This window comes from Capsicum annuum, chromosome 3 (assembly GCF_002878395.1).
Source record: "Capsicum annuum cultivar UCD-10X-F1 chromosome 3, UCD10Xv1.1, whole genome shotgun sequence".
NCBI lineage: Eukaryota > Viridiplantae > Streptophyta > Magnoliopsida > Solanales > Solanaceae > Capsicum > Capsicum annuum.
Genome location: NC_061113.1, coordinates 251,175,185 through 251,200,488, shown reverse-complemented (window position 1 = coordinate 251,200,488; position 25,304 = coordinate 251,175,185). Strand labels below are relative to the sequence as shown.

At 37.9% G+C, this 25,304-nt stretch overlaps 1 protein-coding gene and 1 pseudogene across 18 annotated transcripts; one reads left to right on the top strand and one right to left on the bottom strand.

Annotated features, from left to right (window-relative positions):
* Positions 1–4,224: 4,224 nt before the first annotated feature.
* On the top strand, positions 4,225–13,059 carry LOC107862373 (tetraspanin-8). 18 transcript variants are annotated; one of them, XM_016707935.2, is made up of 7 exons: positions 4,225–4,540; positions 6,550–6,866; positions 7,443–8,197; positions 8,968–9,025; positions 9,193–9,560; positions 11,909–12,315; positions 12,655–13,059. In XM_016707935.2, exons 5-7 carry the CDS (start codon positions 9,431–9,433, stop codon positions 12,964–12,966), a joined length of 849 nt encoding a protein of 282 aa, XP_016563421.1. In that variant the 5' UTR covers positions 4,225–4,540; positions 6,550–6,866; positions 7,443–8,197; positions 8,968–9,025; positions 9,193–9,430; the 3' UTR covers positions 12,967–13,059. The 18 variants fall into 18 exon arrangements, 17 of the variants coding, with proteins under 17 accessions (XP_016563421.1, XP_016563419.1, XP_016563420.1 ...); XM_016707933.2 differs by having other exon boundaries at positions 9,150–9,560; XM_016707934.2 differs by having other exon boundaries at positions 8,955–9,025; positions 9,150–9,560.
* Positions 13,060–13,128: 69 nt separating this feature from the next.
* Positions 13,129–25,118, bottom strand: LOC124896886 (annotated as a pseudogene).
* Positions 25,119–25,304: the final 186 nt, after the last annotated feature.

Here is a 25,304-nt window from a genome sequence, read left to right as displayed (position 1 = left end):
GCAATGATATGAAATAGCCCTCTTGGCAATGATATGAAATGGCCCTTGCAGCAATGATATGCAATAGCTCTTTCGGCAATGATATGTAATGGCCCTTGCGGCAATGATATGCAATGGCCCTTGCGGCAATGATATGTAATGGCCCTTGCGGCAATGGTATGCGATGGCCCTTTTGACAATGATATGCAATGGCCTCTGCGGCAACGATATGCAATGGCCCTTTCGGCAATGATATGTAATGGCCCTTGCGGCAATGATATGCAATGGCCCTCTTGGCAAATTTTAAAATAATTTTACCTGACTTTATTTGTCAGCGTCTTGCTTTCTACATGTACCTGTACTCAAGGTAGACGATTAGTAGACACAAAGTCGCTTTTACTAGCGACTATTTTTAGAAAACTTCTAAATACAATGTTTGTCAAGAAGACAAGGTGCTTTTGTTTATCGCCCATGATCTCAAGAAATGAGATGGACAAATCAAAGGGTCCTCAATAAATAAGTATTAAACCTATTTTTAGGGCTACCCTAAAATACCGTTCTTGGCCATTAATGCTCTGTTGTGGCTCCCAATTTGCTCGGGGATTTTTGAAAGAGACTAGCACTTTTGTGTATTGATCCCTACATCCACAGAAAATGATTAGTTTGAATAAAATTACTCCGTGTTGACCTTCTTCGATCCTTAATTTGCTGCTTGCCATCTCTTGGGCATTCCGCCATATCGAGTTTTCCATCCTGATACTCCATCCCAAGTGATGTCTAGGCAAGTACTAAATAAGTGAGTTGTAGGATTTTTTGAAAATAGTCTTAATTTTTAGAACATAATTTCGAAAGCTTCTGTAAAACTTTAAAAAATCTTTTCCAGTCATGTCATGTACTAGCTCAACGACCATTTTTCTCTTGATTCTGACAATAACCGACATTTGACGAAGGATTGCTAGGGATTCAGCATTGTCGAGGCTCTCTACCAGAAGTTTTATCAAAGACGGGGATTCAGTCTTCCTAGACTTTATCACAGGTGGTGATTCTCAAATCTCAACTTCGACCACTAGTGCTGGGGAATCTAAAATATATTCTAGTAGTTGATTGAAATTTTGAGGCCTCCCTCAAAATTTCTGCCCCAATTTAAAGTAGTCTGAGATGATATCATCTTGAGTGGATCTGAAGTCTTTGCTGATCTTTATTCTCTTTGTTGGATGTTGATCTTCTCTTATAAATTTTTGAGATTCCTTCTCGAAAATTCTACCCAGTTTCTATTTCCTGGGTTATATGACCGAGCCGTTGGGGCGCCTACGTATTCTTTTCTTGGGAATTCAGGTCATCACGTAGTTCATACATAAAGGGAAAGGATAAATTTTCCTAAGGGGTTGACCGAAACCGACATAGGCCACCTACGCATCCTTTTTTGGGAATTCAGGTCAAACGTAGTTCGTACATAAAAGGAAGGAATAGATTTTTCTAAGGGGTTGACCAAAGCTGACATAGGCCACCTACATATTCTGTTCTTGGAAATTAAGGTCAAACGCAGTTCGTACTTAAAAAGAATTTTCAGGGTTAAATGGCCCTGAATACTATTATCCGTCTTACTAGGATATAAATAAGTACCTCTATGGATGACATGACGTTTGCATTACGTTTGTCTTGATAGAACAAAGGATCAAATGTCCAATTGAGTCATCTCCTTCCTAGTTAACCACCTTGGTTTTCTCTAGATTAGGCTTTTTTGATTCTCGAATTTTTGACTCTTCTGTTGACGGTTCTAGGGCTACCTTTATTTTGCTTCTTGATATGACATGACAATGGCAGGTTTTTAAGTTACCGTTATACGACGGGCGATGAGTTAGGAGTGGAGTGGCAATTCAATAATGTTTCCTCCAATTAATCTTCCATGATCCTGATTAGCTTGGAAATTCTTCCCTCACATTTTCCCTTTTTCCATCCTCGAGACTATCGCTTACAGGTTTGAAAAATGATTGGTAGAGTCCAGTTTTACTACTAGTCATTTTTCTTTTCCTGTATCAAAACTATAGTCAAGAAGGGGATCTCTTATTCATTTTGATCTGGTGAAGTAGGGTCATTTTGTGCCAACACAGAGTAGTTTCTATTACTTGCAAAGTTAAAACAACTCAAACGCTGACGTGTTAGATTCCGTTAGTAATAAGTAAAGTAAGATGATAAGGTAGAAAGTAAGCACATAGAGTTATTTCTCATCTCATGCGAATTGATCCATGAAGTAATAATTACACGAGGATTTCAATGAACAGGATTTTGCTCAATGATATGGATAAGTGAAATTTGTCGGGAAGGTTCAAATATTCTTTTTAGGACAACAGAACTTTTGGAGATATGGGCCGGGCCGAAAGGCTGCCTACGTATCTCACGAAGGAGAAATCAGGCCCTACATAATTCGAAACTATAATGGCATTTTCTGATTCTAACTTAAACTTTCCTAAAATGGTAGAGATCATTTTGGAAGTTATAAGAATGACTATGGACTTTTCTAAGAAACTTGAGAGACTTGGAGTACTTTTGGTCGGACTTTGGTATAGTGGGGTATATTTATGCCTAGAGATGTTCTATGGAAAATGGGATTGGATCAGTTCGCCTTTGATTCGAATCAACATAAACAGTTAGCAGGATTTATCAGGATATATATAAATTATAGTGAATGTCTATCAAGATCTATCAAGATCTATTTGATGTCTATCAGGATTTGATGTATTTGTCTTTTAGTGTGAAACTAGGGCAAATTTCCCTTATAAATAAAAGGGCTTCCTTCATTGTAAATCATTCTTCAAGAGAAGAAATAACAATTACTCTCTCTATTCTCTCTACTCTTCTTCTTTATTCTTTCTTATTTTATAACAAATGTAAATATTTGTTCAATTTATGAAAGAGAAAAAAAATTATTTCACCCCTAAATTTGTATCCAAAACTTACTTTAGCACTCAAACTTTACAAGTAATAATTTATCCACTTATTGTTGTTTCAAGTTAATTTAATATTTCCTCTAACAAAGAAAGTGTTCCCACACGCTCAAACTCACGTGAAATTAAAATAAACAATTAAAAAATTGTTCTGATCCCATATTTATTTCTTTTTACCTATTTGTCTCTCCACCCTTCTTTCTTGTTCACAACCATAAATGCCACCCACCTTTCTTCTTTAGTCAATTGCTCCATTTCTCCTTCTTTCGCCATCTTCACCCCACCTCTTTCATTCCATCAAATTAAAAAAAAGAAATTAATTTTCGTAATAGGATAAAGTTTTTCGAAATGTATATTTGGGTTATTAAAAAGTGTAATCGTTATACTTTAAAGATTTTGAAAAGTGTATTCAATTGGGAAAATAGAATTGTTTGTGACGGTGGTCGATGTTAACGGTGGATTTTGTGCATCGGCAGTGAATACTATAGTGTTGACAATGATGACAATGTTGTTCCATTTCCATTCTTCACTACTTCAATCTTCTTCCATTATTCTTTATTTTCATTACAAATTTGTTTTCATATCATTTTTTGTTATTGAATTTTTATCTGATATTGTTGGTGTTGGTGATGGGTATTGTGAAATTGTTGATATTGATGATGGGTGTTGTGAAATTTACAATCATTCCAATTTTTTTTTAAGTTAATATCAGTGGAGGTGGTGGAAATTGTGTAAATGATGATGACGGAGGTTATATTACTGTTGTGTGTAAATATTGTGGAGTGGAGTTGACGGTGGTGATGAACATTATGAAGTTGTGGTGACGAACATTAATGGTATTAGTAGCGTTGCAGAGCTTTGCGAATTTTTCGATGTCGGTAATGAAGTGGAGGAGAAATAATTAGTGGTGCGGTGTTGTGTAGCGACGGTGTGGTGGTTGTTGGTTGAAACAAGAAAGAAGAATTTAAAAAAATATTTTAATAAGTGATTTTTTAAAAAATAATTTGATGTGGGTTGGGTTAAATTTGATTCATTAATGACATGAATGAATCAAATCACGAGTGCTTACACAACATTCAAACTTGACTTGGTTTAAGTCACGAAGGAAGAAAAATAATATATTTTAAAGTTGTTAAGGGATTAATAATTATCAATTAAATTTAAGTGTTAAAATAAATTATGACGAGAAGTTCAACGGGTTGAAATGATGTGGTTTTGCTTTACGAAAGTTCTTGTGCACACCCACATTATCGAAGTGTATAAATACAATTTACTATATATTATTCCTTAAAGAAATACAGGAGATGCCATTTCCGTGAATAACTCCAAAGGATCGAAGTAGTTCTCTACCAACTAATTAATGTAGCGTTATAGTGGAAAGAATTGCATCATTTTTCACTGCAGACTTTTCCGTCCATTTGCCTTTCATTGTTCACATACATAACACCTATAGGGTTTTTATTCTCATCACTTATTTCTTTCAACTTTTCTAATCCCCTCACCGGAAAAAAAAAAAAAAAAAACTTCCAAGCAAGATGCAAATACATAGATATATTCGGTGACTTTTTGACTGGCAAATGGGCTATTTTTACAAATATAGCCTCTTCGATTTTCAGGTTCTTCGTTACTTTTTTTTTCTTTACCCATTATCTTCTTTCTCAATCGATTAATTTACTAGGACAGATCTGGATTGTATACTGACTCAATTTAGGCGACTCACTTTCTTTTGAGTCCATATAAAAAGAATGTGACATTTTTATATTTGTAACAATTTAACCTTAAAATGTTTATTTCACCCCTAATACTGCATCTATTTGAATTCTCCAAAACTATACTGCTTTTAGAGAAATAGACGCTCACGGTCTCCAAAACAGCAAAATTATACTACTTTTAGAGAAATCGACACTCACGTGATGATATTTTTAAAGAATTCGAGCAATATAGTTTACAGTCATACAAACATATGACTTGTTTTAGATCAAAAGTTTTCTTTCTTTAAGTTTTATGCCAAATTAAATAACATCACATAAATTGGGATAGAAGAGCAAAATCCATACGCAACCCGCTTAAGTACGCATCATTTTTCATTTAATCTCCTCAAGTGGATATTGTTCCATTTTGACATCTCAATCGGCCTTCAAGTGTGCCACTTTGACACCTTTTGCTGAATCAGCAAAAATATACCATGTGACATGAAAAGTGATCAATAATAATATAATGACATTTGTCATTTTTCTCCAAATTATTTGTTAAATAATTATTTTTAATTAAAAAAAATAAATTACCAATCAAATATCAACACTTAAATTTTTTTAACTCAAATAATTATAAAAAAAAATTACTAAATTTAATCCCCACCCCTCCCATCTCCATCTGTCTTCTCCAGCCCCCCGCCCCGTCCGCTTCCCCACCCTAAATTAACTTCTTCAGCCCACCCACCCACGCCTTCCCGCGTCCCAACCCCTCAATTCTCTTCTCCAATGTCAATATATTGTTGATATCTTTGCATTTTCTTAGTGAAGCTTTTGTTGTTGATCATCATCTTGTTAAGAAAAAATAAAATAAGAAATTTTTCCTTTCCAGCTTTTGTTTGATATATTTTTTTTCTTGGTTTTACTTAGTGTTATTGCAATGGGTGTAATGTAATGAGAAAATTAAACTTGGTATATAAGCATGTTGCTGTTAAGTTGCTATGCTTTGGTTTAGACTCAATTAATGAAAATTGAGTGAAGGTAAGTTTGATAGTGATATTGAATTTAATTGTGGTACAAAAATTGTGGAGGTGAATAGTAAAATCAATGGTGGTTGTGCGCAAAATTTGGTTACACTATTTTTATTTTTTTACAACAATCATGGAAATGTGATTTAAGATGTGATTTTTAATTTTCAAAATTAGTATGTGATTTTTTTTCTTTAATTCAAAAATTTGGTGCTAGTTTGTTGGTTGATGGCGGTGATGTTGGAAGTTGGAGCTGATGGACGGAGAAGAAGAAGGTTTGAAGTTGATGTTGGAAACTAAACAATGGTTAATAATGGTGGTGGAAGGTTGAGTTGATGGAAGAAGAAATAAGGAAGAGGAAGGAGGTAAAAAAAATATGAAAATCATAAAATAGAGCTCCTCACGTGCCTTTAGTGTAGTGCAACACACCATGTGCTGTGCCAGCAAAAGGTGTCAAAGTGGCACACTTGAAGGCCACTTGAGGTGCCAAAATGAAGCAATGTCCACTTGAGGTGCCTAAGTGAAAAATGACGCGTACTTAAGGGGCGTGCGTATGGGTTAGGCCGGATAGAAGGGAGTATATGTTTCTGAGTTTAAGTTGAGCACATTGATGATGCAACAAAGATGAATATAATTAGATCACATAACTAATAAAGTAATTATAGATAAAATCTCTATGATAAGCACTATATGATATCTATTTAATCTGGTAAAAAATGATGATTAACATATAATCACATGTTAAAGTTTATTGATAGTATAAAAAAAGAGAACACATAAAGTCCTTCCTGAACTAGTACCTATATTCTAAAAGAAATACTTAAAACTTTGTAGGGGTACTAGCTAGTTCAGGAAATAGTATTATGTTAGTAAATACAACTTAAATCTTTGTTTTGGTGTGTACAGTCGAGTTGTTGCAAACCACCACTTACTGCAGCTTGGAATTTCAGAATGCTACCTATTGGACCATGCCCCAAAAAGGGCCGGCGGTAGTGGACAATGATTGCAAGATTTGTTGCAATTTACAGAGCGAGCTATGCTTCAACTGTCAATCATGCAAGACAACATTCCTTGACAACATCAAGAAATATTGGAAGATATTGTCCCTCATCAACTTTGGCATACAATTCTTTCTTTCCTGTGCTTGTTGCTGTGATCTCATGATCAAGAACAGATTAAAGGGACGCTGAAGGCACAAAGTATGCCCTGCCTGATCCCTTCTGGTTCGTTACATTTCCATTTTTGTAATGATTAATATTTTTTGACTGAAGCTTGATTTGGATGATACAAAATGTTGATATTTTGTGTATTTTTTACTATTACCGACAATGGCAGATTCAATATTTTTACTAAGGAGGTTCGAAAAATAAAAATATAGTGCGTAAGATTTGGATTTGGAACCTCAAGTTGAATTTTGAACTCCTAGACCACTTAGTCAACCTCTAGTCTTGTGTTTAGGTGAGTTTTCCGGTGTATACCCTCCACCCCCTGATTACAGCGTCTCTTTATTTTTATTTATATGCCATTATTAATTTGAAACATATACATATTTTTGTCTTGATCAGTCGTGCTTCCACTCGTTTTTACCTAATATGGACTAGTAAGATTGGACGTCCCCACTGATTTTAAGTAGCTTGCCAAAATCTAGCAGCGCAACCACTTAGCATTTATGAGTTTTGGGTTGTTACTAGTCATAATTTTTTTCTGACTCAAAATACTAAAACTGGATAGGTAAAAGTTGCCCATTCATTAATGAAGCATAATAAGTAATTATAGTGCCATGTTCTCTACGTGTGCAGAAATCTCTTTCAACCACTCAAAGGAGTTCATCCCCTCTGGTAAATGAGAGGGCAAAATTTTTCATCCAGTGAACCATGCAAGTTCTCTGCACGTGCTATGTTGAGATTTCAGATGAATGTGATTTGATTTGAGCCTTTGAAGTTCTTCCTTCTTGATATATCAGTAAGTTTGTCAGATCTTGCAGACAAGGAAAATGCTAGAATAAGAAGATGAAGGCACCAATCGATGAGCAGCCGAGCAGGTGCAGCAAAATGGAACTGTTTTCCCCCCACTAAATTGTTGCTTTAAGTTGGCGAAAGGAGTACAAAGAAGCCTGGGTACACTCTTCCACTTAAACATCATTTGTAAATTCAAGATTAAAGGGAGGATAAACATTGATCTTATCCAAATTGAAGTACTTGATTTGAGCTATAATGTATTGATTGGGCCACTTTTGACGGCACTTGATGGATTAAAATCAATCCACTCTTCTCAATAGTTGATGAGGGGCAATATCTTCCAATATTTCTTGATGTTGTCAAGGAATGCTCTCTTGCATGATTGACAGTTGAAGCATAGCTTGCTCCGTAAATCGCTCCAAATCTTGCAGTCATTGTCTGCTACCACCGGACCTGTTTTGGGCATGGTCCAGTACGTAGTATTCTGAAACTTTGGCGTACAACTCTTTCTTTGCTGTGCTTGCTGCTATGATCTCAGGAAGAACAGGTCAAAGGGACACCAAAGGCACAAAATATTCCCTGCCTGAGCTCTATTGGTTCGTTACATCTCCATTTTCGTAATGATCAATATTTGTTTGACTGAAGCTTGGTTTGGAGGTATAAGACATTGATACTGTGTTTATTGTTTACTATTACTGGCAGTGGCGGATTTAGGATTTTCACTAAGGAGTTTCGAGAAATAAAAATAGAGTGTTTAAGATTTGAATTTGGAACCTCAAATTGAATTTTGAACTCCTAAACCACTTAGTCAACCACTAGTCTTCTTTTTAGGGATTCTTTGGGTGAATACCTCCTGATTACCGAGTCTGTTTATTCTTATTTATATGTCATTATTAATTTGAAACATGTACTCATTCTTGAGTCTTGGAATAGTCATGCTTCCACTAGTTTTTCCGGAATATGGACTAGCATAAGAAGTTATCTTACCTCTAGAATAGGACGTCCCCACTAGTTATAAGAAGCTTGCCAAAATCTAGCAGCATAAGGACTTAACGTTTCAGAGTTTGGGTTGTTACTATTCACTTTTTTTTTCTGATTCAAAGTACTAAAACTAGATTGTTAAAAGTTGCACATACATTAATGAAGCATAATAAGTAATGCCATCTTCTCTACATGTGCTGAAATCTCTTTCAACCACTCAAAATAGTTCATAGTCTCTGGTAAATAAGCGGGCAAACTGTTTCATCAAGTGAGCCACACAAGTTTGCTGCACGTGCTAAGTTGAGATTTCTGATGAATATGATTTGATTTGAGCCTCTGAAGTCCTTCCCTCTTAATATAGCAATGTGTTAGTTAAATCTTGCAGTGAAGAAAAATGTCAGAATAGGACGAGCAGGTACTGTTGGCAGCAATAGGATGAGCAGGTATTGTAAACAAAACTGTTTTCCCTATGCGCTAAATTTCTTAATGTAACTTGGCTAAAGGAGAACAAGGAAGCCTGGGTAGTGGGTACGTTCTTCTACTTACAACATTATTTGAAATTTCAAGAGTAAAGGAAGGATACACATTGATCTTATCCAAATTGAAGCAGTTGGAAGTACTTCATTTGAGCCATGCACAATGTGTTGATCGCCGACTGGACAAATCTTGAGGGCTCTTGATGCATTAGAATTAATCCACTCTCTCTATATATATCCAGCAACTTGTTTGCCGAAGTTTCAGTGAGTTTAGTGTATTCAATAACCTTGTTGCTTTTAACATATTCCTTTACTGGTGGCTTTAAGTTTGAAATTTACAGCTTCTCCAAGAAGATAAGATTAGGGTTCTGGATGTATCACTCATTAATCATCTTAATGGTGTTGGTGGCTTGGGAAATGCATGCAGTTCATCTCTCTAGCAGCTGCATGTGGATTCCAATAATCTCCGATGATCGCCTTCTGGACTCCTTGTATTCGATGAGTAAGTCTAATTTCTCTGGCCAGCCAATCCCGCAGCTTAGTAAGCTTCCTTAGCTAGTGTTAGGCCATAAATTTTGGATAAATGTATTTTTAAATATCTGTTTGGCCATGAAATTTGATCAGATTTTGTAAATCTGATCCTCAAATATTTTTCAAGTTCCTGGCCAGCTTCTGGGAGAAATTTCACTCACTTTCACTAACAAAACTTCAATTTTTTTCCAATTAAAATGTATGTCCAAACACAACTTCAAGTTCCAAAAATCACAACTTCAAAACCTCAAATTTTCAATTTCGGGAGAGGAAGGACTTGCCCATGGTATTTATTGATCTTGAGAAGGCATATGATAGAGTTCCAGGGAGATTCTCTGGAGGTGCTTGGAGTCTAGAGGGGTGCCCGTGGCGTATGTTAGGTTGATTCAGGATATGTATGACGGCGCGAAGACTCGTGTGGGGACGGTAGGTGGAGATTCGGAGCACTTTCCGGTTTTGATAGGGTTGTACCAGGGATCGACTCTTAGCCCTTTTTTATTTGCTTGGGTAATGGATGTTTTGACGCGGCATATTCAAGGGGGAGTGCCTTGATGTATGTTTTTTGCTGATGATGTGATATTGATTGACGAGACTCGGGGTGGAGTTAATGATAAGTTGGATATTTGGAGACAGATCCTTGAGCCTAAAGGATTTCGTTTGAGTAGGACCAAGATGGAGTACTTGGAGTGTAAGTTTAGTGATGTGTTGTAGGAGGCTGACGTGGTTGTGAAACTGGACTCTTAGGCTATTCAGAAGAGGGAGAGTTTCAAGTAACTGAGGTCTATGATTCAAGGCAATGGGGAGATTGATGAAGATGCCATGCATCGTATTGGGGCAGGATGGTTGAAATGGAGGCTCGCTTTGGAAGTTTTATGTGATAAGAAGGTGCCCCGAAGCTTAAAGGTTAGTTCTACAAAGTGGTAGTCCGACCGGCTATGTTGTATGGAGCAGAGTGCTGGCCAGTTAAGAACTCCCATATCCAAAAGTTAAAGGTGGCGGAGATGAGGATGTTGCGATGGATGTGTGGTCATACCAGTAAAGATAGGGTGAGGAATGAGATTATTCGGGAGAAAGTAAGAGTGGCTTCAGTGGAGGACAAGATGCAAGAAATGAGGTTACGTTGGTTCGGGCACGTGGTGAGGAAGGGTTCTGATGCTCCAGTGTGGAGGTGTGAGAACACTGGCTATGGATGATTTTAGGCGGGGTAGAGGTAGGTCGAAGAAATATTGGAGGGAGGTGATTAGGCATGATATAGAGCAGTTACAGCTTACGGAGGAAATGATCCTTGATAGGAAACTGTGGAGGATGTGTATTAAGGTAGAGGGTTAGGGGGTGGGAGTGCGTCGGTAACAGTAGGGGGCGTTCTTTATTTGTTTTTGAAGTTTCTTGTTCGTGGGTGGAGTGTTGTCTGTGGTTTCGGATATGTAGTTTTTAGTAGTATCTTGTGGCTGACATTGTTAGTTTATTTTGCATGTACAAGTTTATATGCATTTATGTTTTGTGTTTACTATACTGTTATTGGTTCTAAGCCGGGGGGTCCTATCGGAAACAGCCTCTCTACTTCACCTGAGGTGGTGGTATAGTCTACGTACACTCTACCCTTCCCAAACCCCACTAGGTGGGAATACATTAGGTTTGTTGTTGTTGTAAAATCTGACTAAATGGGAGCTTTTAGTTTTATCTGCATTCCACTTTCATTTCATAGTTTGCTTCCTAATGTGGTAGGGAATTCGATACAGGTAGAGCAGCTAGCTAGCTACCCATTCTAATAGATTTTCTGGACCATTGTCATCTACAACTTCACATCTTTCTGAGCTTAGGGTGCATGATGATAATAGCACGACAAGGTTTTGCTGGATCTTTTATTTAGCAGGACTATTTTTTTTTTCAAAATTTGAATCCAAAGTGTCTAATTAAAACACTTTCTCAGGAGTTGTGGTGTTCAATAGGAATATAATTTAATCCGAGTGCCTAAGTGAAATATTTTTATAAGTTTAAAGGGTAAGTTATCTATTGAGCTTAGATAGTCCAACAAATTAATGAATGTTGACTGCTGTTTGTTTTGTTGCGGAAACAATTGGCATAATTTCATTGTAGACTTCCTTCATCCTACTCTTTTCCATATATTTCAGTCTCATTGTTCACACCATTAGATTTATAGGGATTTGCCTAAGCAGATTACAAGCATAAGATTCACACTCATCGGTTACTTTTTCAACTTAAGTAATCGATTTTCATCCGGAAAAAAAATGATCCGAGAAAACCCCAAACGCATAATGATATTCATGGACTGTGTGACTATAGCGGTTTCTTTGGCAGCCATAGGGTGTGCAATATGGTTACATTTCAGTGACAGCAATACGCCTTGCGAGAAAGTGTGGGAGAAGCCTTTGCTGATAGTGGGAGTGTCTATACTGGTTGTTTGGGGTTCGGGATTTGTTTGGTCCTTGTCCCAAATCAAGTTTTTCTTCTGGATATATTTGATTTCGTCATCGTTGGTGTATTTTGGAGCGTTCTGTTTAATGGTGTTCTCAATTTTGGTCACCAATCGAAACGTGAGCAGAGCTTTATTTGGGAGAGGTGGAGATTACTCGCACTACTTGTTGCAGAAGTATGTGTTGAATGCTGAGCAGATTAATAGCTGTTTGGCTGATTTCGAATTTTGTCAGCGGATGCCTTCTGGCAAAGGGGTTGAACTTTTCAAATATAGCGTCTCTGATATTCAGGTTCTTGATTACTTTTCTCTTTACCCATTATCTTCCTTCTCCATCAATTGATCTACTAGCAGAGATTTTGATTACGCAATGAATATGCCATAATTACTATATTCTTCTTAGTTAAAGTTAAAGTTAAGATGTTCATAATCAGATTACTAACTGATAAAGTAATTATAGATAAATTTCTATGATAAATACTGTGTGATATCTTTTTAATCTGGTAAAAAATGATATCACATGTTAAAATTTATTGATAGTTTTCAAAAAGGAGACAATACATAAAGTCCTTCCTGACTGGTACTATCATAGTGTATACTACAACTTAAATCTTTGTTTTGGTGTGTGCAGTCGAGTTGTTGCAAGCTACCCACTTATTGCGACTTGGAGTTTCACAATGCTACCTACTTGACCATGCCCAAAGCAGGGCCACCAGTAGCAGACAGTGACTGTGTGTTTTGGAGCAATGTACAGCGCGAGCTTTGCTTCGACTGCCAATTATGCAAGAGAGCATTCCTTGACAACATCACGAAATATTGGAAGATAGTCTCCCTAGTCAGCTTTGTCCTCTTCCTTGTCCTCCGATTTGTTTACTGTGTTGTCCATTGTGTTCTCAAGAACAGATCCAAGGTATACAAAAGGAACAAAGTATACCCTGTATGAGCCATATTGGTTCATTAGATTGTTTTCGTAATGATTGATATGTGATTGACTGAAGCTTGGTTTGGATGGTATAATACATTGATATTGTATGAATTGTTTGCTACAACCCAACTATCCAAAAGTTGTGACAAAAACAACTAAAGAAAATATTAGCAGCCTAAACTAGAAGTTCAGTGACTGAACAAGGCTTTGTAATTGTGCTTTAGCTCTCACATTACAAGTGTACGCTATTCCTTTTGCCACTGCTTCCCAGGACCTCTGCTTGTGTTCAAAGATGCACAAGTTTCTCTCCATCCAAATGCCATTAGTGACTCCAGCATACAACAACCTGAATAGTTGAGCAGTCTGTGTTCTTCCTCGTGCGTTTTTGATTGCCCAGTCCAGGTGCATCTGCCAGGATGTATCAACAATATTGGTCTTCTGTGCCCATCTCATCACTCTAGCCAATAGCATCTTTGAGTAATCACATTGGAAAAGCAAGTGGTCTCTTGTTTCATCTTCGAGTCTTGATCAGTTGAGCTTCCACTCGTTTTCCCCTAATATCGACTGGCAAGAGAAGCTATCTTACTGCTAGAATTGGGCGTCCTCACTGATTATAAGAAGCTTGCCAAAATCTAGCAGCCTAATCTAGTTTTGTGTTGTTACTCTTCACAATCTTTTTTTGATTCAAAGTACTAAACTGGATAGGCAAAAGTCGTACATGCATAAATGAACAATGATATGGAGTGTAAACTTGAGACTAATATGTAGGCAATAATGCAGGAGAAAATGATAGTATGATTGTTGATGAAAAAAATGTGCTAGATTGCACCTAAAATGATAGTATGATTTTTAATGAAAAAGGTGTGCTAGATTGCCCCTCCATTTTGTAGTTAGGGGAATATAATTTATATTATTAAAGATCAATTTGAAATGGTTCAAATGAATTTTACATAACCCAGAAAGGCCGAAGAAGTATCAAGGAGAGATGATTAGACGGGACATGATGCATATTCAAGTTATTGAGGAAATGACATTAGATAGGGAAATGTGGAGGATGTGAATTAGAGTAGACTAGTCGTAGTATGGTAGTGTAGATATCTGTCTTGATTATCGTCTATTGTGTTTTGATTATTGCGCCATTTTGGTGCTGTTAGAGTGCGTGCCCTACCAATTTTAATATTCTACTCTACTTAGTTGCCTATCTGTGGAACATGTGAGCTAACATGGTTTACTGAAGTAAAACTTTAACATAGTATTTTTACGTGAAAAACACCCGACTCAAGAAAGGTGTAAAAAATCACGACCTGTACCTCTACAGGATTTAACCCCAACTTCACTATAACTCTTGAGCCTCAACAATCAACAAATTACAAGGCTTCTTGTAAACTAGGAATTAAAACTTCTAACTTCTACTTCTACAAAACACTAATCTTCCCATCTTCGAGTTCCCCAACTTGAAGACATTAATCCTAAGTCGGTTTATACTTCACTGATACTAGAGATTACAACTCAATATGACTCAATGACCAACCTAATACACAAAGTCTATGACTTTAAGTAAAGGACCAGGTTGCTCCACTAGCTTCTTCAAGTTGTAGAACTGATTTGCTGATTATTGACTATCTTTTTCAGTGAATCAGTGAAACACTTGAATGTCGTTTGTTGTATTTAATCCAACTCCTGACGGAGTCCTTTAGTTGATGTACTCTTCTATCTTCAATAGAACTCCCAGGTATTTTCACTCCCTCTTTGCTGCCATCTCTCTCTCCTTGCTCGAATAGGATTCTTCTTTTCTATCTCATAGTCTTTGCAGGACTTCTTGATCAACTCTACTTCTAGATGCTGCACTTATCCTCTCCTTTATATCTACTTCAGCTGATGTGATAAGTGTTGAGAGCATGTTACTTATCCACTCCTATTTTTACGCAGTGTCATCTTATCAGTAGTCTTGCCTGTAACTTGTTCACTTGTGTAGAACAACTTGCACAACATGTTTTATTCATATGTCCATCATCAAAACTTCACATTCCCTAACAAATTCTCCCTTTTTGATGATAATAAACTTAGCAGCACATCATCCATACATCATCCATTTTTAAAATCCTGACACACTCAATAAAAGATTAAAATAGAGGATCACAAAATGAAATAGGTTTGTCATTGAGTTAGTCCTAATTACTGTTCTATCTTTTGGAAAAGGGACTAAGTATTATACTTTGCTTCTCTCAAACTGATTCAACTCTTTCTGCATGACTATTGATACAAGTCTAAGTGTGTATCAAGAGATTCCAACCAACACAAGAACAACAAGATGAACAACAAAGTGCTAGTGAATCAAAAATGGCCACACATGGCTTTACTAGGCTTGCAACACTTGTTTGAACTAGAAAAGTGAGTTTAACAACAATAACAACAAAGACAATATTGCTAGTGAATCGAAAGAGCCCCACACGGCTTCACTAGACTTTTATATTCAACAACACAATGTTAACAAGATTTACAAAGAAAGAGATAGAAACTTGACACACAATATTCATTAATCTAAGAACCCTAACAAGAGAAAGGACCCTAAAACTAATAAATATCAATACCAAGTTCTTACTTGGACCAAGAGGAACTCAAAGAACCTCAAGAACCTAGTTTCTAGCCAAGATACAACACTAGTATCACTCTACTAGTGAGAATTTGGTTTTGGCCTCTCCAAATGATGAGAAAGAGAAGTAAAAAATTTACAAGTCTTTGTTTCTTGAATCATAGGAATCAACTAAAGCAAGACTAGCCCTATTACATAGCTTATATTGTCACTTAGAAAGGAGGGACAAAGACCAAATTACCCTTGGCATTTAAGTGGGTGGGTTTAGGGTGTCTTGGTGAGCCTCTTTATATTTTATTAAATATAGGCCCTTAGATGGGCTCACAAGGGCCTCACACATGGCCAAGAATGTGAACAAGGCTTGGAGTCGTTGCAACTTACGTGCTTGGCTTCGTGTGAAAGGTCTCGAGCTAAGAATTCCCGTATCATCCTCTCCATCTTGAAGGGAATTTGTCCTCAAATTCGGATCATTGCCATCCTCCACCGTTTCCACCCGAGAGAGATCACACACGTTGAAAGTGTTGTGCACTTGATATTTCGGGGGTAGATCAATTATGTAGGCATTGACGTTGATCCTTTCTAATACTTGGAACGGACCATCACCCCGTGGCATCAACTTAGCATTTCTTTGAGACGGGAATCTATCCTTCCTTAGGTGCACCCACACCCAATCTCCCGGTTTAAGAATGAGCTTTCTTCTTTCTTTGTTGGCTCGCCTTGCAACTTCTTGGTTTTTCTTCTCAAACTGCAACCTCACCTTCTCATGTAGTTTTTTCATGGCCTCGGCCCGTTTGCTTCCATCTAAGCTTATCACAAGATCACTTGGCAAAGGGGTTAAATCCAAAAGGGTGAGGGGGTTGATGCCGTATACACACTCAAAGGGTGTCATCCCCTTGCTCGAGTGTATAACACGATTATAAGCAAACTCAATCAATGGTAAGTGCTCCTCACAAGAAGTCATTTTTCCTTTAACCATGGACCGTAGCATAGGCCCTAAGGTCCTATTTACTACTTTCGTTTGGCCATCGGTTTGTGGGTGGCATGAAGTCGAAAACAATAACTTAGTACCGAGTCTACCCCACATGGACTTCCAAAAGTGGCTTAGGAATTTAGAATCCCTATCACTCACTATGCTCCTCGGAACACCATGAAGTTTTACAACATTATCAATAAATAAAGAGGCTACGCTAGGCGCATCATCACATTTAAAACAAGGAATAAAATGAGCCATTTTGGAAAACCGATCCATTACGATAAAAATACTATCTCGCCCCCTTCTAGTCCTCGGCAATCCCAACACGAAGTCCATTGATATGTCAAGCCAAGGACGCAAAGGGGTGGACAATGGGGTGTACAACCCGTGGGGTTGGAGCCGTGACTTGGCTCCTTTGCACTCAACACATGGGCCACAAATTTGGGCCACATCCTTGTGCATTCTAGGCCAATAAAATTGTTCTTCCAAAATTTCGAGGGTCTTCTCGACCTCAAAATGGCCCATTAGACCGCCCTTGTGTGCTTCCCTCACAAATAATTCTCTCCACGAACTTGAGGGAACACACAATCTCTACCTTTAAACAAGTATCCATCAAATTTGGTATAGGGATGGGAACCCCTATCCGTAACCCACCTATCCCTTTCCAACTCTCCACTTCCCCTATAGATAGGAGCGAAGTGAGGGTCCTCGGGATATAAAGACTTGAGGCTTTCAAACCCCATCAACTTAGACGACAAAGTAGACACAAGCACATGTTTTCGGGACAAAGCATTGGCAACCACATTGTCTTTACCCTTCTTGTATTGAATAACATAAGGGAAAGTTTCAAGAAATTCAATCCATTTGGCATGCCGCCAGTTAAGCTTGTCTTGTGCCCGTAGATGCTTCAAGAATTCATGATCCGTTCGGATCACGAATTCTTTAGGCAACAAATAATGTTGCCAAGTGGACAAGGATCTAATCAAGGCATACAACTCAAAATCATACGTAGATTAGTTTAGAGTTGCTCTTTTGAGCTTTTCGCTAAAGTAGGCAATAGGCTTCAATTCTTGCATTAAAACCGTGCCTATGCCGACTTTGTTTGCATCACATTCAACCTCAAAAGTCTTGTCAAAATTCGGCAATTGTAGCAAAGGGGCCGAGATGAGCATAACTTTCAAGTTCTCGAAGGCCTTAGCTTGTTCATCTTCCCACTTGAAAGGCCGATCCTTTTTAATCACTTCGGTCAAAGGGGCGGCAATGGTGCTAAATCCTTTTACAAAACGTCTATAAAAACTAGCCAACCCAAAGAAGCTTCTCACTTCACCTACGATTTTTGGAGTTGGCCAATTTTTAATGGCGTCAATCTTAGATTCATCCACTTCGACCCATCTTGAGCTCACCACAAACCCAAGAAATACAACCTCATGGACACCAAAAGAACACTTTTCCAGATTAGCATATAACTTCTCTTTTCGAAGGACATCAAACACACATTGTAAATGCTTTACATGCTCATCTAAGGACTTACTATACACTAATACATCATCAAAATAAACAACGACAAACTTTCCGATAAATGGCTTCATCACATGATTCATTAGCCTCATGAAAGTACTTGGAGCGTTTGTTAGGCCGAATGGCATAACCATCCATTCATAGAGATCGAATTTGGTATTGAAGGCGGTTTTCCATTCATCACCTGGTTGCATACGAATTTGGTGATAGCCACTCCTCAAATTAATTTTAGAAAACAAACACGAACCACTCAATTCATCAAGCATATCATCTAACCTAGGAATAGGGTGATGATATTTTACCGTTATCTTGTTGACGGCTCAACAATCAACGTACTTAAGCCAAGTCCCATCTTTCTTGGGAACTAGTAGCACCAGAACCGCACAAGGGCTCATACCTCCTTGATATATCCTTTGTTGAGGAGTTCCTCAACTTGGCGTTGTAATTCCTTGGTATCTATCAGGTTGCTCCTATAAGCCGATTTGTTGGGCAATTATGAACCTGGCACAAAATCTATTTGGTGTTCAATTCCCCGAAGCGTGGGCAATCCTTGCGGTAATTCCTTTGGGAAGACATCCTCGTAATCTTGCAAAACATGAGAAATAGGAGGAGAAATAGAAATGTTAGTGGCGTTAGTGTTAAAATAATGAGCCAAGAGGAGCATCGAAGTGTCCTCATCATGATCCACAAATAATTCTTTCCTCCTAGCCATCATCACCACACTTTCTTGACCCTTAGAAATTAGGAGCCCCTAGGTTTCCCCTACTTCCTCACTCTCGGGTTCCCCTTTTTTTCCCTCACTCTCAGCGTTCTTTCCATTTTCCCTCAATTCTCGCATCTTTTGGTATAATTCATTCACTTGGGAAGACAATAATGGATGAAGATCGACCTTTCGGCCATCCTTCTCAAGTGTATACCGATTGGACCTTCCATCATGTTTGGTCGACCTATCGTATTGCCAAGGCCTTCCTAACAACAAGTGACAAGCTTGCATTGGTATCACATCACAAAGCACCTCGTCATGGTAGTTGGCTACCTTAAAACGTATCACACATTGCCTTGTGACCTTTAACTCGCCGCATTCATTCAACCATTGTAACTTGTAAGGACTAGTGTGAGGTGTAGTCAGCAATTTCAAGAAGTTTACCATTGCAACACTAACCACATTTGCACAACTTCCACTATCTATCACCATAGTACACACACTTCCCTTCACAAGACATTTAGTATGGAATAAATTCTCCCCTTTGGCTAGGGTCATCTATCGCCTTACTAATCATGGCACGCCTCACTACAAAGTTTGGAACCATGCACTCCCCTTCTTGCGGATAAGCATCCTCACAATCATTATCATCATGTGGCTCATTTTCGGGTTTCTCTCCATCTTGAGGCTCGGCCTCATTCTCTTCTTTTTCAAGACCCACTTTCTCACCAAGGTAATACAATCTCCCTTTCCTTAGGATCACATTGCGCTGGTTTTGAAATTTATTGGCTTTATGTCCCAAACCTTGGCACTTGAAACATTGGAACCCAATAGGATTAGGATACTTGTGAGCTTCTTGCCGGGGAGGAAATTTATGGACTGTTTTAGGCTCGGACAGCCTTGTAGTGGCGGGTTGGTCCTTGTTTTTGGGCCAACCCAAAGATGGTTGAACCATATCTTTGCTCCACGGCCAACCCGAGGTTGATAGTCCCTTTGCCTTGAACGACGGCCTCTCTTTAAGCTCTCTTTCAATCTCAAGAGCCGCTTGGAAAATTCGTTCAACGGTATCAAACTTGTGAAGCGTCAAATGAGTGGAGATCTCTTTGTTCAACCCACACTTGAACCGAATGATGTCATGGCCAATTTGTTCTCACCGATGATCAAGCTTCAACATGAGTTGTTGATACTCGTCATAGTATGCCATAACACTTTGATTCCCTTATCGCAAATTGTACAACCAAGCAAGCAACTCATGACGATAACTTTTGGGAAGATACCATTGCCTCATTAGGTACCTCAACTGAAACCATGGTGGTGGTTGTCCCTCTACCAACTCATTGCCGAACCGCTTGACGTATTCCCGCCAAGTGTTAGCATAGCCTTCAAAATGAGCTATGGCATAACAACTCTTCTTCTCCTCCGATATATCATTCACTTAAAACACTTTATCACATGCCGACTCCCAAGCAAGATACACCTCGGGGTCACTTTCACCCTTAAAGATAGGTAGGCTCAATTTGATGGTATTGATGCCTACGTCTCTCTTTAGGTGTCGGTTTCCCCTTTCTCCATACCCTTGGTATCTCCTTGGATCCACACGACCTCCTCTCATCTCTTCCTCCCTAATGTAGGCATCGTTAAAGGCTCTATACCCTTCATAATCCTCTCTACCATATTCCTTAAGGTGGACGGGATGATTTTCGACATTTGAAACTTGATTCGGAGGAATTGGATTTTGTGAAGGTGGTGGTCTTTGGTTTAGTGGAGCTTGAAAGGGGGGGAGGGGTTCGGATTTGTAGAGGAATTTGACGTCCGAGTACATCTTGCGGAACTTGAGACATTTAGGAATGGGTTGGTCTATTGGTGTCTTGGTTTAGAGGGTTATAAGTGGTTTGGCTTGCGGCATTTAGTGGAGCTAGTGAAGGATTTGGCAATTATGGCCATGTTTTGGGAGTAACGGTGGCGGAGGAATTTCTATCATGTCCACTTGACGAAACATGTCAAGTAGTAGAAAGACGAGAGTTCCTTTGACTCTCCACTTGTTCTAACCTCCCACTAATAGTTGTCACTTCTCCCCTTATGGCTCCCACTTCCGTACTAAACCTTTCAAGAGCTCGGGCCATAGCCTTAAGAGTGACCCTCATATTCTCTATTTCATTAGAATTCACGGTATGAGACGTGGTTCCCTCCATTATCAAGGTATCACCTACACAAGCAACAAATAAGTTAGTTTAAAATCCCTCTCCTCACTCACACTCTCTTTGTTCACTCACACTTAAGTTCCACAAGAGTTATAGATTGGCTAGGAACCCATGAATCCGTAAGGTATGAGTATGCTCTTGCCCGAAATGGATTCTTATTTGAAACTCAAAGAATTCTTGTCGGACTAGAGCCAAGAGTTACAATGTATTCAAACGACAAAAGCACACAAACAAACGTTGACACAAACACAATGCTTCAAGTGACTAATTGACAAGCTAGTAGAATGTACTAGTTTGTTAATTAGTTCTCAAGTCAATTAGAGGAAAGTAGGAATCAATAATTAGAAACTAGAACATCCAAATTTGAGCTTAATTATCACGTGAATAGTAACTAGGGTGATGTGGCAGCATGTCAATGCCCGCGGGTCCACATAAATAGTTCATCAACTTGAAGTCTTAGTCCCCTTAGATCTTTTGTAATGGATGACTGGTTATTGGGATGGAAAACATAAAGTGCTGTAACAATTTTCAAACCCTTTTTTTTTTTTTAAACTCAAAAGGTGATGTTTGACCTCACTAGTCCCACAAGACAAGGTTCCTTGTTTTAAGGAAAAGTGCTTGTCAAGTCTTGAAAAGGTGATGTTGGCAAGTCTTCTCACAAACAATTTTCAATTTTGTCTTACAACCTTTTTGGATCTATTTATCTTTATAGAAGTAAAGACATAAGATGAGGAGAAGTTTAGGATGAACACAACATCAACACCTTCAAGAACACAACAACAATACACCACAATGGTCACTTTCAAGGCTTTTTTTTTTCACAACACAATTCTCTTTTTCATTAAGCTCAACTTTAGATTTAGACACCCTTTGTGTTGATGAGAAAGAAACCAACACAAGAAACAACTAAACAAGTAAAACTTTTATAGATCTACAACCAATTTTTTTTACCAAAATGTCCAAGAACACACTTTTTGGTAAGAGCTTTCCAAGATTGTTTTTGAAAGAACAAAACCTAGCCTTGAGATTTGATACCAAATGATACAATGCTAAGTGTGTATCAAGAGATTTCAACCAACACAAGAACAACAAGATGAACAAAAAAGTTCTAGTGAATCGAAAATGGCCACACACGGCTTCACTAGGCTTGCAACACTTGTTTGAACTAGAAAAGTGAGTTTAACAACAAGAACAACAAAGACAATATTGCTAGTGAATCAAAAGATCCCCACACGGCTTTACTAGACTTTTATATTCAACAACACAATGTTAGCAAGATTTACAAAAGAAAGAGATAGAAACTTGACACACAATATTCATTAATCTAAGAACCCTAACAAGAGAAAGGACCCTAAGACTAATAAATATCAATACCAAGTTCTTACTTGGACCAAGAGGAACTCAAAGAACCTCAAGAACCTAGTTTCTAACCAAGATACAACACTAGTATCACTCTACTAGTGAGAATTTAGTTTTGGACTCTCTAAATAATGAGAAAGAGAAGTCAAAAATTTACAAGTCTTTGTTTCTTGAATAATAGGAATCAACTAAATCAAGACTAACCCTATTACATGGCTTAATAGTCACTTAGAAAGGAGGGATAAAGACCAAATTACCCTTGGCATTTAAGTGGGTGGGTTTGGGGTGTCTTGGTGGGCCTCTTTATATTTTATTAAATATAGGCCCTTAGATGGGCTCACAAGGGCCTCACACATGGCCAAGAATGTGAACAAGGCTTGGAGTCGTTGCAACTCACGTGCTTGGCTTCATGTGAAAGGTCTTAAGCTAAGAATTACTGTATCAGCTATGATCCAATCAATATCAAGTAATGCCTCAGTTACCTTCTTTGGCTCAATCTCTGATAGGAATGCTTTGAAAGCATACATACTTCTTAATCCAGACCTTGTAGTGATCCCAAAAGTGAGATCAGCGAGAACATTCTCAATAGGATGTGATCCTTGATACTTATATCCTTTAGGGACCAAGCCTACTGAGCTACTAGGATTATTACTGATGTTCTGAGATGGGGTAGTTGGTGGCTCAGTTCCCCCTGTCACTGTGCCTCCAGATTTAGTTCCCCCTGATGAAGTGTCTCCATATTTATTAGCTCCATTCAATGAACCGAGTTGTGTAACCTGTTCCTTAGAGTCATTTCCTTTCTGCAGGTTAGTCTTAACGCAGGATTCATAAAAAATTACTTGCATGCTTTCTTCAACACAGTTTGTTATAATGTTTAGAACCTTGTAAGCCTTACTATGAAGTGTGTAACCTAAGAAGATTCCCTCATCACTTTTGTCATCAAATTTTCCCAAATTATCCTTTCCATTATTATGTATGAAACATTTACAACCAAAGGTTCTAAAATGAGAAATGTTTGGCTTTCTTCCTTTTAGTAATTCACAGAGAGTCTTCTCTAACATAGGTCTAATCATGCACCTATTTATGATATTTGCAGCAGTACTTATTGCCTCAACTCAAAGGTTTTTAGCAACATTTGCTGCAAGCATTATTGTTCTAGCCATATCTTCCAAGGTTCTATTCTTCCTTTACATCACTCTATTTTGTTGTGGTGTTCTAGGAGCAGAGAAGTTATGATCTATACCATTTGCTAAACAAAATTCTAAGAACTTGACATTCTCAAATTCTGTACCATGGTCAGATCTTATGGAAACTAATAAAGTGCCCAGTTTCTTTTCAATTTTCTAGATAAAAATTGCAAAGACATCAAAGGCATCTTCTTTAGAGGCTAGAAACAAAGTCCAAGTGAACTTGGAATAATCATCAATAATTACAAAAACATACCTTTTTTCACCTCTGCTTTGAAGTTTCATTGGTCCACACAGATCCATATGAACCAGGTCAAGGCACCTGGTAGTGTTAACATGGCTCTTTGACTTAAAGGAAGATCTTACCTACTTTCCCCTTACACAAGCACTACATAACTTTTCCTCTTTAAATTTGGTCTTGGGTAATCCCAATACCATATCTTTGGAGGAAAGTGTGTTTAGTTGCTTCAGACTTGCATGCCCAAGTCTTCTGTGCCAAAGAAGGGGATCATTTTCTATTGCACTTAGACAAGTCAAATTTGGTCCTGGTATTGCTATTATGTCAGCTTTGTACACATTTCTGTATCTTCTAGTAGTGAGCACAATCTCCTTGGTGTCCATTTTCTTGACTTTGACACCTGCAGGAGTGAAAATAACTTTATTACCTTTATCACACAATTGTGAAATGCTCAGCAGGTTGTGCTTTAATCCTTCTACAAGATAGACATCTTCAATGGTCTTGACTCAGATGAGCTAATTTTTCCAACTCCAGTAATGATTTCCTTTTTTGCATCACTAAAAGAAACTCCTTCTCCATTGATTTTTGAGAGTGAAAGGAACTTTTTCTTATCACCAGACATGTGTCTTGAGCAAGCACTGTTCAAGTACCAATGCATTTTGCTTTCTTTCACTTTCTCCTACAAAAGAACTAAATGGTTAGACTTAAGAACCCAGACAAGCTTGGGTCCTATTTTATGAGTAAAAGGATGAATCAAATTTCTTCTAGTCCATGTTGGCAACATGTAGTGTAACCTATTTCTCTGTCCTGAACCAGTTCTTTTCTTTTTGGTCTGAGAGAATTTATTTACCAGGTTTTGACTGTTTGATTTGCTTTTAGCAGCTACTGGGCATTCAGTGGTTAGATGTCCAAGGTTGCCATAGATATAACATAAATCTTTCAAGATCAAGTTTCAGTATAGACATTTCTTAACTCGGTTTGTTTATCATGTCAGCTGCATTACTGTACTCTAGTTTGCACTTTTCTAATTCAAGTTCAACATTTTCTTGTTCTTTACTCATGGCTTTTTTCCCATTTTTAGTGAGAGTGAATTTAAGGATTTCAGACTTAAGATCATTATTAGAAGAATCAAGTTCTGCAACCTGTTTCTTGAGAGTGCAGTTTTCATTGCCAACTATAACTTTACAGGCCTTTTATTCAATGAGATCAAATTTAAAGTTTGCAAAACTATTGAACAGTTCATCTCTATCAGAAGTTAATTTTTGAAAATCATTAATTAGTGCACTCATCAAGAAAACAAATTTTGATTTAGAAAACAAGTAGTTTTTCTTTAAGTTCAAGTATGCTTACCTCAGTGGCATCATCTTTTTCATCTAAGTCTGAATCTCCAAGTGCCATGAATACAGTTTCATCAGCTTCATCATCATCTGAGTCAGACCCCTATGCTGCTATCATTGCATGTTCCTCCTTTCTTTTATCCTTTTCTTTTAATTCCTTTTCAGCCCTTTCTATTTTCCACTCTATTTCCCAGACTAGACAGTCTCTGATCTGATGATCAGTCTTACCAAACTTGTAGCATCCATT

What these genes read in the sequence shown, in the direction of transcription:
- LOC107862373 (XM_047409799.1), top strand. Translation starts at nt 9,431, where the DNA reads ATGTATCACTCATTAATCATCTTAATGGTGTTGGTGGCTTGGGAAATG. An exon ending in GGACTCCTTGTATTCGATGA is followed by an intron (nt 9,561 to 11,908) that starts GTAAGTCTAATT and finishes TTTCTTTGGCAG; the next exon opens with CCATAGGGTGTGCAATATGG. An exon ending in ATAGCGTCTCTGATATTCAG is followed by an intron (nt 12,316 to 12,654) that starts GTTCTTGATTAC and finishes TGGTGTGTGCAG; the next exon opens with TCGAGTTGTTGCAAGCTACC.